Source organism: Chiloscyllium plagiosum, unplaced genomic scaffold (assembly GCF_037043375.1).
Source record: "Chiloscyllium plagiosum isolate Xiang-an unplaced genomic scaffold, Cpla_swu_hap1 HiC_scaffold_29, whole genome shotgun sequence".
Taxonomy (NCBI): domain Eukaryota; kingdom Metazoa; phylum Chordata; class Chondrichthyes; order Orectolobiformes; family Hemiscylliidae; genus Chiloscyllium; species Chiloscyllium plagiosum.
Window position 1 is genome coordinate 21,744,856 of NW_028270167.1, and position 13,303 is coordinate 21,758,158.

The 13,303-nt window shown below is 41.1% G+C and overlaps 2 protein-coding genes across 2 annotated transcripts in view; one reads left to right on the plus strand and one right to left on the minus strand.

Annotated features, from left to right (window-relative positions):
* The window catches only part of LOC122540684 (vacuolar protein sorting-associated protein 26B-like), a 35,032-nt gene extending 28,178 nt beyond the window's left edge, over positions 1-6,854 (minus strand). Inside the window, exon 1 of the mRNA XM_043676762.2 lies at positions 6,477-6,854. Coding sequence (XP_043532697.1) covers positions 6,477-6,699 — 223 coding nt within the window. The 5' untranslated portion in view covers positions 6,700-6,854. The remainder of the gene's footprint in view (positions 1-6,476) is intronic.
* Positions 6,855-7,017: 163 nt separating this feature from the next.
* ncapd3 (non-SMC condensin II complex, subunit D3) overlaps positions 7,018-13,303 on the plus strand; it is an 82,527-nt gene continuing 76,241 nt past the window's right edge. The window contains exon 1 of the mRNA XM_043676756.2: positions 7,018-8,053. Within this exon, the coding sequence (XP_043532691.2) occupies positions 7,954-8,053 (100 nt within the window). The 5' untranslated portion in view covers positions 7,018-7,953. The remainder of the gene's footprint in view (positions 8,054-13,303) is intronic.

The following is a 13,303-nucleotide window of genomic DNA, read 5'->3' on the forward strand; positions in this document are numbered from 1 at the left end:
TTATATAAATGACGAAAGATAGAGGACCCAGCTCCGATCCTTGTGGCACTCCACTGGTCACAGGTCTCCAGTCTAAAAAACTACCCTTCACCACCACTCTCTTGTCTTCTACCTTTGACCAGTTCTGTATCCAAATGGTTAGTTCTCTCTGTATTCCATGAGATCTAACCTTGCTAGCCTGTCTGATTGATTAAAAAAGGGACCCAGAATTAAAAAGATTCAGTTCCCAGAATCCTTGTTGGGCGGTGTTTATAATTAGGAGACTGAATGTTTTTGTTTAATTAATGCTCGGTTATTAAAATAAAAATTCAGTATCCAGAAAGTTCCAGAACTTCTGAACTGGCCTTGCTATCAGCTCCTGAGTGTAGAATTTGTTTTGTTTATGTTATAGTATGGGTTCCACAGCAACTGAGGAATAGAAACACTGCATCTATTTTAATGGTCCATGACGACGTACTTTACTGTTCTTCCTTCACTAGACACAGGGCCAGTGTTTGGCTTTATAATCTACTATATGTACAATAAACGACTGGAAGGTTCGACTGTGTAAACTACTTAAAGTATATTGCCTTTGAATACAACATTGCCAAGTTTATCATATAAAAGCCCGTCATCAAGTCTGCAGGTGGCAGCATTTCAATAAAACAAAGAGATCCAAAACATTTCAGGTCAAAAATGCCATGTGAAAAAAAAAGTGATTGTACTTTGTTGTTCGATTTTAGGAAAACATCACAGTCCCATCCTTCTGCTAGCTCACTCTGATTTGCATTCCAATTTGGCTCCTGCATCTATCAAATGCAGGCAGAACAGCCAGAAAATCCAGGAATAATTCATAGGATTCATTTAAAACAAAAAGGTCCTTGATGCAGTTTAAATCAAGATGTTGATGCTTTTACATATCTGATTGGAGCCAGTGGTGAGAAATTGGCATACATTCCATTGCTCGCTCTTTTGGTACCCAACAAACAAGAACAGTTTATATTATTGACATTATATCAAAACTGAGCTGTTGTTTTTGGATTCGTATACTGTTATAACAACTAAGCAGAGACATCTACGAAAAACAGATGATGTACTGGAGACCCTGAATAATGCCCAAGAACTCAACAATGACAAGAACATTTGTATTTGAGGTGCCAAAGTTTGAACCAAAAAAAATCCCAAATAACTTAGTTGCAGTCCATAACTAGTAACCATAACTTTAGGGGGTGCAATAAATAATACCATTTGTGAGAGCTTTTCATAGAGTTTTGCTCGTGTTTCACGCAGATGTTTTAGACTGATATTTCATCTTTTCTGTTTTTTTTAATTAGAGGCCTGATTTACTTACTGGAAGTTCTTGCAGTACTGCTATCATAAACTTGCACAAGGCTAAGAGTGACAAACTAATGTCAGCAAATTCAGATCTCAATCACATGGGTTACACAAAGTCAAGAAACAAGAAATGATCTTCTTAGGATTACAATTGTTCATCACTGGGCAGATTTTATTGTATTCTGTTACTAAAAGTTAAGTAAACTTTCAAGACAATGTCCATTACTTTACAAACCATTTTTATGGCACGTGGCTCCCAATTTTGGGATTTGCTATCTTCAGTGCAAACACCATGTGTCATCCCAGTGTGTACAGATTGATTTATAAATTATTGCACAAATCAGATGTGGTTCTACTCACAGTTATGGGTCAAGTCTGCAGGAATTTACCACATTAATGAAAACATCTCTTAAGGACATTACGGAATTCAGTGATGAAATAAAAGAAAACTAAGTAGAGTTTTCATGGCACCATTAGCCAAATCCCACTATAATTTCTTGAACGACTCTTATTTCTCCACTATATATTATCCTCAGTGAGCTCTGAAGTGTGATTTATTTAAGTGTTTAATGAAGAGAATGAAATTTCTCACTTCAGCATTCTGTTCAAAGTCACAGCTTTTGTTTAACTAACTGTTAGAAATTTATGTTGCTCATCATTGGCAAAAATTAAAGCTATTCTGTCTATCTTTGACAGCATGAAGTCTGCAATATAACCCAAATCCCAAACTGGTCAAGAGTGACTTCACAGAATCACAGAAGCGTTACGGCACAGGAGGTCATTCAGCCCATTTGGCTCATCAAATGAGCACTAGTACTTAGTGGCAATCTCTTGCTTTTTCCCCCAATTCTCTTGCACTTTATTTCCATTCGAAAACCATCCAATGCTTTCTTGAATTATTCAATTGAACTGGCCACCACATTTCTAGTCAGTGCATTCCATAACATCATAACCTGCTGTGTGCATATGTTTCTCATTTCTTCACCTTTGCTTCTTTTACAGATCACTTTAAATTATACACTATTGTTCTTGTGCCTTTTGTGTGGAACCAGTTTCTCCCTATTTTATTCAGACCATTCATGATCTTGAAAACCTGTATCAAATCTCCTTCCAGTCTTCTTTTTTCCAAGGAAAACAATCCATCATTGTAACTGAAGCTCCTCATTTGTGGAACCATTCTTGTAAATTGCTTTTGCACTGTCTGCAATGCATTTACTGCCTTCCAAAAACATGGTACATAGGACTACACAAAATATTCCAGCTCAGGTCCATTAAGTATCTCATAAAAGTTCAACATCATCTCTTAATGCCAAGTATACTATATGCTTTGTTTACTACTCTTTCTACTTGCCCTGCTGATATTAATGATTTGTACTTATGTACACCCAGGTTCTTCTGCTCCTGCACCCCTATTTTATACTGTCTTCAAATCTTTTACCAACCAAAATGCATAACCTCACTTTTCTGCATTGAATCTCAACTGCCATCTTGACGAATTGATCTATGTACTGCCGGAGTTTGACACTGTCCTCCTCAGAGATTACAATTCTTCCAATTTTACTTGATGTTGTATTTTTCCATACTCTACTGGACCCAGAGCTGAATCAAACACCCAACATCCATGTTTTCATAAAGACCATCTGCATAACATAACCAGCTTCTGCTCCTACCTCAATTCACTGCTACTCATGTAGGTTTGTATTTGTATTTGTTCACTTATCTTTTCTCTGACTGAGTCAAATCCCCTTACGAGCTTTAACTGTTTATATCCTATTCCTAAAACTTCTACCTTACATGTGTTGTATGTTTCTATAAGGAAAAGACAGCCAAAGGTCATTCAGCCTATCAGGGGCTGTTTCTTTGGCAGAATGATTCAGTTTGTACCACTCCTCTGCTCTTGCTCTCTGTGTTATCTTATCTGGTTTCTTCTGCTTTCAAACATGTAGAAAACTCAAATTATCTTGACTTCCAAAAGTTAATGAATCTGCTTCTCTCACTTTCAGGCAGTACATTCCAGATCACAGTAACTCACCATATGTAAACAACTTGTCTCTCCCTTTTGTTCTTCTGCTAATTATTGTAAATCGGTCTCCTCTGGTTATCAACTCTCACACCAATGGAAGGTTTCTCTCTACCATCTATATTAATCAAAATCCTTCATAATTTGTACACATTATTTACCTCCTGCTCTAAAGAGAACAATCCCAACTATTCCAGAATCCACAATTAACTGGGAGTTATCAGACTTAAGTGGAACTCACAAATGCTAATTTTGATTTCTCTGTACCTTCTCAGCAGCACTGCATGCTGCACTATCTGCGACCCTGATATACTTTGTATCGTACAATCTGCCTGGATAGCACACAAAACAACACTTTTCACTGTATCTAGGTACATGTGACAACAATAAATCAAACTGAAAGATACAAAATTAGGCTTTCAATCACTGTATCAAAATGCATGCAGTCATCATCTCATCTCTGGTACCTAGTATGTTTTCTCCATCCTAAGCCTTTCATATTCTCCCTATAGCATGGCATTCAAAACTGCATACAAGGCTGGAGCTGACAGCAATGTCCAAAACCCTTTAATGAGGCTTCTTCCTCAGTACCAAAATAATCTTTATCAGTCACAGTCTGACATGACTATGACATAGATTAACTATCCATCCTAATCCTCTCTTCCTGTCTGAAGCCTTTGTCATAGTTGACCACAACAACTGCTCTGATGGTTCATCAATATTGTCCATTTTGGTAGGATTGAAACTGTTTGGCTTCATTCTTATCTGCTAGCCATGAAAGAATCACTCACAATGATCTCTCTTTATATTCAGCTTCACTATTTCTGGCGACCTTCAAGGATCTATCACCTCCACAGTTTTTCCAGTGTCTCCAAATTGTCCGATTTTTATCTGGTATCCAGAAATTTCCTCCAATCGAGTATGGGGAGGATATTTTCTAACCACCAACTCAATATTAACTTAATTTGATCTAAGAGTTTCTGACCATATACTCATGCCATCGGCCAAAAAAGCCTAACTTCCAAAAGGTACCCAATTTTACATTACCTCACCTACTTCCAAAAGCCTTTTTTACCTACGGATTTCGGATTACTATTCACTCAATTGGCTTACAAGTAGACTATCCTCCATAATATGAGGTTACCTAAAGATACGCTGCTTTTGTCCTAATTCACACCAAGTTCCACTCACTGGTTACCGTATGCTCACTGAAATGCATTAGTTCCTATTTATACAACAACTCAATTTAAATCCATTGTTTTCAAATGCATCAACTGAATGCACCTCTCTTGTAATTTTCTCCAGCTGCAAGTACTCTGATATATCAAAGTTCCTCTAATCCTGGATTCTTGTACATCCCAAATATAATTTGTTCCAGCATCAGTGGCTATGGTCTCAGCAGTCATAGCCTCAAGAACTGAATTCTCTCCACAGAAGTCTCCACTTTTCTTTCTTCTTTTAGGTTATTATTTTTAAAAATATCTTCTTGACTAAGCTTTGTATCATGAAGTTGTGTCATTTACAACACAGAATGAAGCCATTTGTATCATTGTGTCTATGCCAGCTCATGAAACATTCTAGCCAGTCTCACTTCCCTGCTCATTCCCTGTTGCTTGGCTAGCTTTAAATTTTCATCCAATTTCCTTTTGAAATTAACTGATCCTCATTGATACATGTTCATCTGCTGCATCTTTTAACCACTACCTATTATGTATAGTGCTGCCCTATTCAAGCCAACTGGTTCTGGTTGAAAGAAATACTAAATGTCATTACTGTGCAACATATGGCAACATTGTGACTTTAATCTTCAATTAATCTTCAACTTCAATCTATTGCTCTACCCTCGTGGAGGAGTTCCAGGTCATTAGTGCTGTGCAAAAAAACTTTGTTCTTCAACTTCCACCGTATCTCTTGCTCACAATCTGATCTTTGAGTCCAAGTTTTGTTTGGTCTCTATCTAAGAAAGGATATTCTGACTATGGGAAGGTGGCAGCACCGATGTATGAAGACAAACTATATTCACTGGTGTTCAAAAAAAAAGAGAGGGTAAAGTTCATAGAAACCTGTAAAATTCCAACAGGACTAGAAGGTTATTCCCGATGACCGGAGAGACCAGAAGGAAGGCGTCACACACTAGGGATATGGAGCAGGACATTTGGGACCGAGATTAGGATGAATTTTATCACCTAGAGAGTAGCAAGCCTGTGAAAATCTCTGCCATAAAAAGCAGTTGGGGCAAAATCATTGAAAGTTTTTAAGAAGTCAGGCATAGTTTTTAGTGCCAAAGGGATCAAAAAGAGTAAGAAGAAAAAGGAACAGGGTACTGAGTTGGATGATCAGTCATGATCAAATTGAATGGCTGAGCAGGTTTGAAGGGACAAATAGCCTACTCCTGTTACAATTTTCCAAGGTTTCTGTCTCAGAACCTTTAAACTATTCAGCTGGTAACTTTCTGCAAGTCTCAAAATATCACCCCTCTCCTTTACATCATGACAACTCAGGAGAAAGTGAGGACTGCAGATCCTGGAGATCAGGGTCGGAAGTGTGGTGCTGGAAAAGCACAGCAGGTCAAGCAGCATCCGAGGAGCAGGAGAAATGAAGTTTCGCGCATAAGCCCTTCATTAGGCCTGACCTACTGTGCTTTTCCACCACACTTCCATCGTAACAACCCAGTTTTAAAAGCCTCCTTATCAAATTTAACGAAATGCGTTAATATCCATTATTCTTGGGTTGAGAGTAAAATGGAGATGTTACTGTGTTAAAGATGATATGCCTAATAGCTCAAAAATAATGTCTATAACAATTCTAAGCAATTAATTCAGACTGGACTTCAGGATTGCTACCTAATTCTGTAGTTACATGAAAAAGAGGTAGATAACGTATTCAATTTGACAGATTCGACGTATCAATAGTCCAACTGCATTCAGTGAGGGGGGGAGGGGGTGAGGGGGGTGAGGGGGGGGGGTGAGGGGGTGAGGGGGGGGGGTGAGGGGGTGAGGGGGGGGCCAGTTGACCCACCTCCCAACAGTTCATCGCGCTTTGCAAGTGAAGCAACACGACTGAACAACCATCTCGACAATAATCTCCAACAATTTAAAGAACAAGTTGTATTGCAACCCATATTAAGGCCTTGGGTACCTACCAATCTGCCCTATGAACTCGATTTTAATCCCCTGATGTTCTAGCCTTTTCCCGGGGTTTTTCAGGGTGACATTTACTTTCCCGGAGACGGTTTCTCCATCGTAAAACAGGTAGTATTTATCCTTCTTCCCATCTTCTGTCTTGTGCTCTACTCTTTTACGCGTCTCAGCGTCATTCAACACAACGTCAATTTCTGCACTTTGCCCAAAACTGAAGAAGCTCATCTTTCGCTGGCCTTTTGTTATTGCTTACAAGAGTGCGGCGTAGATCTGTATCCCCTTAATCTTCCCACTTTAAAGCACGCCGCTTGGCCCTGTACAAATACAGGGGTACAGGCTGGCTCGGAGCCTTTTTCCTGTTTCTGTGTCTCTGCAGCAACTTCACCCTCGACCTCACTGCGCATGCGCCGCTACCTCCCGCCCTACCACCCTCCTGCAAAACGCGCATGCGCCGGCATTGTGTCATGTGACAGCACTCCCTTTTTCATAAAATATATATAGAGGAACAAAGAAATGCAGAAAGGAAAATTAATTTTTTATCCTCCTTTATACCTGCACAACCTGTTCACTTTTGCACGGAATTTAATATTAATGGCCAAAGATTTGCAAGTTAGGTAGTTTGACCATGTTAGATATTGCCCTATTAAAACCTGAAGAACTGCAGATGCTGTAAATCAGAAACAAAAAAAAACTAGTTGCTGGAAGAGCTCAGCAGCATCTGTGTAGAGAAAAGAGGGTTAACATTTAGGGTCAAGAACAGAGGAAAGGTCACTGCATCCGAAAACGTTAACTCTGATTTTTCTGCACAGGTGCTGCCAGACCTGCTGAGCTCTTCTAGCAACTTGTTTTTTTCTCTCTCTGTTAAATATTGCCCAGTAGTATCTGGGTTTGATGTGTTAGTCGTGGTTAAAACCCTATGTTGGGTTACGGGAATGCTCCTGGAAGGGTTGATGCAGACTCGATAGATGAATGGACTCCTTCTGGACCGCAGGGATTCTGTGATTCGCTACTAATTGGAATGAAAGCAAAATACTATGGAGCTGGAAATGTAAACTAAGCACAGTGAATGCTGGAGAAACTCAGCTGGTCTGTGGAGAAAGTTAAAGTTTCTACTCTGACGTTGAGTGACTCGAAACGTTAATTTATGTTTTTCTCTCTGCCAGATTTGCTCATTTTGTCTAGTATTCCGTGTTTATTACTAATTTAAACGTTAGTCCTCACTGAGAAGAAGACTAAAAGTGGAAGATAATCCGCCACCAATTTGAACATTCATAATTCCAACCGACAAGGATCGCGCATGTGCAATAACGGCCGCCCGGAGCGGTGGAGAATTTTTTTTAAAAAAAAAACAAAAGCGGGATTGAGATACGAATGTTAAAGTCATCGTGTAACTTACACATGCAAAGTCGGTGATGGGAGGAAAAAAAAAGAAAACATATAAGACGTTTGGAGCCGGCGGAGGTGTTAGCGCCAGTGCGCATGTGCGTGCCTTTTTGGCGGCTGGAGTCTGCGTTTGAAATGGCTGGAGCTCAGCTGGTGGCCAGTCTGGAATATTTCAAACTGCACTGCATCAGCACAGGTAAGGGGCTCTGAGGAGGACGTAGACGCCTGGTCACTGCCTTGGGATAAGTTAAGGACCTAGTTAATAACCGAAACACTTCATTTATTAGGAACAGATTATTGCAGAACAGGAAGGCAGATTACTATCTAAATGGAGTCAAGTTAGATAAAGGGGCAGTACAATGAGATCTAGGTGTTCTTGTACATCAGTCAATGGAAGCAAACATGCAGGTACAGCAGGCAGTGAAGAAATCTAATGGTATGCTGGACTTCATAACAAGAGGAATTGAGTATAGGAGCAAAGAGGTCCTTCTGCATCTGTGCAGGGCCCTGGTGAGACCGCACCTGGAGTATTGTATGCAGTTTTAGTCTCCAAATTTGAGGAAGTACATTCTGGCTATTGAGGGAGTGCAGCGTAGGTTCATGAGGTCAATTCCCAGAATGGTGGGGCTATCATATATGTTGAAAGATTGGAGTGACTGGGCTTATACATACTTGAGTTTAGAAGGGTGAGAGGGGATCTGATTGAGATGTACAAGATTATTAAAGGATTGGACACCCTGGAGGTAGGAAGCATGTTTCTGCTGATGGGTGAGTCCAGAACCAGAGGACACAGTTTAAAAATAAGGGGTAGGCCATTTAGAACAGAGTTGAGGAGAAACTTCTTCACCCAGAGAATGGTGGATATATGGAATGCTCTGCCCCAGAAGGCAGTGGAGGCCAAATCTCTGGGTACTTTCAAGAAAGAGATAGCTTAGAGCACTTTAAAATAGTGGAATCAAGGATTATGGGGATGATCAGCCATGATCATAATGAATGGTGGTGCTGGCTCGAAGGGCCAAATGGCCTACTCCTTCACCTTTGTCTATTGTCAGGTGCTGGAATCTGTACAGAAAACAACAAGCACTGCTGATCACAGCAGGTCAGGTGGCATCCATGGAGAGAGAGAGAGCAAACTAATGTTAAGAGTCAAGATGACTCTTCAGGGCTGAAGTCAAGTCTGGAGGGGACAGCATTTATGCCATAGTTTGGAGTGTAGGGTGCTGGTGGAGAAAGGATGTTGATATTTCAGATTAAGTGATTGGAATGTGAGAATGGCAAAACAATAGTGATAATTTGAAGATGCTGGTATTGGACTGGGGTGTATAAAGTTAAAATCACACAGGTTATAGTCCAACAGGTTTATTTGGAAGCACTAGCTTTCAGAATGGCTCGTACATCCAAATAGCTGAAAATGTGTTGCTGAAAAAGCGCAGCAGGTCAGGCAGCATCCAGGGAACAGGAGAATCGACGTTTCGGGCATAAGCCCTTCTTCAGGAACGTCGATTCTCCTGTTCCCTGGATGCTGCCTGACCTGCTGCGCTTTTCCAGCAACACATTTTCAGCTCTGATCTCCAGCATCTGCAGACCTCACTTTCTCTCTGTACATCCAAATAAACCTGTTGCACTAGAACAATATTGTATCTCCTACCAGACTTGAAAGGGCAAACTGTCCCACTAGGGTGAGGGGAGAAAGAGTATTATAATAGAATGTAACAAACTAAAAGCTAAGTGAAGAAATGGTTCAAAATTTGAAGCCATGTGCTGACATGTTCAGTCACATACATTGCCATTTGGATGCTGATGGTTTAGATTATGCAAGATGCTGTAGGAGAAAGTGAAGGCTGTGGATGCTAGGGATCAGAGTTGAAAAGTGTGATACTGAAAAAGCGCAGCAAGTCGGGCAGCATCTGAGGAGCAGGAGAATCGAAGTTTCTGGCATTAGCCCTTCATCAGGAATGTAGAGGGGAGGAGGGGGCTGGAAGATGAATAGGAGGGGGTCTGGGAGGAACGTAGCTGGGAAGATGATAGTTCGATGCAGGTGGGGAGTGATGGTGATATTTGGAGCAGAGGATGGCACGGATAGGTGGAAAGTAAGATGGACAGGTAGGACAGTTCAAGAGGGTGGTGTCAAGTTGAAGGGTTGGATTTGAGATGAGATGGGGAGGGGAGATGAGGTAACCAGTGAAATTGACATTGAAATCTTGTGGTTGGAGGGTCCAAAAACTGAAGATGAGGTGTTCTTCTTCCAGGCGTTGGGTGGCTAGGCTCTGTGGCTGACTACTTCAACCAATCCCAATGCCCTTTAGTTGCTCACTTCAACTAATCCCACTGCTGTGTGGCTGATCATTTCAACTCCCCCCTCCCACTCTGCCAAGGACATGCAAGTCCTGGGCCGCCTCCACTGCTGAGTCTAGCCACCTGATGCCTGGAAGAAGAACGTCTCATCTTCTGCCTTGGGACCCTCCAACCACATGGCATCTATGTTAATTTCACCGGTTTCCTCATCTCCCCTCCCTTCCACCTCATCCCAGATTCAACCCTCCAACATGGCACTGCCCTCTTGAACTATCCTATCTGCCCATCTTGCTTCAACTTCCTATCTGCTCCAACTTCCACTCTGATGTATCGGCATCAGCCTCCACCTGCATCTACCTATCTCCTTCCCAGCTACCTTTGCCCCAGCCCCACCACTCCACCCCCATTTATTGCTGAGCCCCTTCTACCACCCTCCTCAGCGCCACCCCAATCCCAACATTGCTGATGAAGCGCTTATGCTTGAAACGTCGGTTTTCCTGCTTCTTGGATGCTGTCTGACCTGTTCTTTTTCAGCGAAACACTTTTCAAAGCTGCTGTAGGTCCTGGTTGTGATTGACAGGCAATTGATCCACCTGTATATCTTGCAGTTTACTAAATCCTCAGTGTGCTGAACCAGCCAGCTGCAAGCACTTGGTTGCCTACTGTATACTTGGAATATGACAATTAATTTTCCAGACAATGTTTTATCTTTTACAATCAATTTGGTGAATCTTGTTGTTGTGTAATAATTTAATGCAACTGTCTGGTAATTTGACACTTGATTTTATGTTGACCCATGTGTATCTGTGGATTAAACAACCTGTCCCAGGAATACCATACATTTGCCTGTTGATCACTGATTGTATGCTGATAATTGTGGTTATGTTTTTGTTATTTTTGTATGTAGGTGTTGTAGGGATTCTTGCACAAAGTTCTGTATGTACATAGGTATGGTTTAACAGTTTTAGCAGTCTTGACATGCTTTTGATTTATGAGTCGTGTTGGATATCTGTAGGTATTATGATTTAAATATTTTACAAGTATGGTGAATATTGCTGAAAATGTGTTGCTGGAAAAGCGCAGCAGGTCAGGCAGCATCCAAGGAGCAGGAGAATCGACGTTTTGGGCATGAGCCCTTCAGGAAACTGGTGAATATTGGTCAAGATTGCAGTGTAATTAAAGATTGGGAGTGAAACCTTGTTCCAAATTTGTTTCAATAACTCAAAACAAGTATAGTAAATACTGAATCTGAAATCAAAACATAAAAAGCAGGACATACACTTTAAGGGCAATACAGAAACTAGACAGGAGTAAAGAGTAGCCATCCCCTTTTGCCAATTGAATTGTGCTTTCATTTAAATCCATTTCAGCTCTGATTTTAATTTTCTCTCTCTACAACTCACTTTTACCTTTCAAGAGACTATTATAAAAGTTTTCTCTAACCAGACTTTTGATCATCTTACCTAAGATCACAGTGTCATATTATTTGTGTGTGAAGCGCCTGAGAACATAGTACAATGGTAAAGACATTTAGAAATTGTTGCATGATCATGTTTTGGCCTTTCGTCCCTCCTCCTTTTCCCTCCCTTTTTGAAGCTGCTTAAAACCATCTTCAAATTTTTCAGTTATAATCAATGGGCATTGACCTGAAACAAGGTCTGACGTTGTTAGTGGGCAAAATGCTAACATTTTTAACAAAGGATTTTATAACAAATCTATATGTTTATTAATAGACTTCTGGTTTGAATGCCAGGCTTCTAGGAATTCTTGTGCGTGTTTTTGTTTAGCCTGTCCCAGGATGGATGTATTGTCCCAGTTGAACTAGTCTCCCTCTTAGTCTGAGTCAACGGATACTAGTGAGAGTTGGTCCTGTCTTTTGGTGGCTCATGTATCCTGGTGGCTAAGTTCTTGCCTGTTTGTCCAATGTAATGTTTGTTGCAGTACTTGCAGAATGTTTTGTGTATAATATTCATTCTGCTGGCTGTGGCACCGGGGTCCTTTAAATTCATTACTGAAACAGCTACTGGTCTGTAACCTGAGCTACAAATCTCAAATCTCATGGGGGGAGGCCAAGATTCGGGTATTGAGCTTGGTAATCAGCCATGATCATTTTGAATGGTACAGGTGGCTTGAGAAGTCAATTGACTTACACTTTACTTCCTCAGAAGGTTAAGGAAATTCATGTTCAGAATGACACCAATTTTTATAGATGCACCATAGAAAGCATCCTATACAGATGCATCACAGCTTCTGCTTAAGACCGCACGAAATGAGAGAGTTGTGAATGCAGCCCAGTCCACCACAAAATAACTAGCCTTCCTTCTATTGACTCTGTCTACACTTCCGTGGGGTCGAAAACATAAAAGTTTGAAAATATGTAATAGCTCATTCATAAAGTCAGGAAGTATGGGATACAGGGAGATTTGGCTATCTGGATTCAGAACTGGCTGCTGACAGAAGGCAGAGAGTGGTTGTAGATGTAAAGTATTCTGCCTGGGGGTCAGTGTTGAGTGGGGTCACAGGGCTCTGTTCTTAGGCCTCTGCTCTTTGTAGATTTTTTTGAATGACTTGGATGAGAAGGTTGAGGGGTGGGTTAGTAAATTTGCAGATGACACAAAGGTTGGAGGTGTCATCAACAGTATTGAGGGCTATTGCAGGCTGCAGCATGACATAGACAGGATGCAGAGCTGGGCTGAGAAATGGCAGATGGAGTTCAACCTGGATAATTGCAAAGTGATACATTTTGGAAGGTTGAACTCAAGTGCTGTATGTAGGATTAAAGACAGGATTCTTGGCAGTGTGGAGGAACAGAGGGATTTGGGTGTGCAAGTACATAGATCCCTCAAAGTTGCCACCAAGTGGATAGGGCTGTTAAGAATGCATATAGTGTTTTGGCTTTCATTAACAGGGGGATCGAGTTTAAGAGCTGTGAGGTTTTGCTACAGCTCTACAAGTCCCTGGTGAGACCACACTTGGAATCTTGTGTCCAGTTCTGGTCGCTCTACTATAGGAAAGATACAGAGACTTTGGAGAGGATGCAAAGAAGGTTTGCCAGGATGCTGTCTGGACTGGAGGGCTTGCCTTATGAAGAAGGTTGAATAAGCTCAGACTTTTCTCTCTGGAGAGGAGGAGGAAGAGAGGAGACCTGATC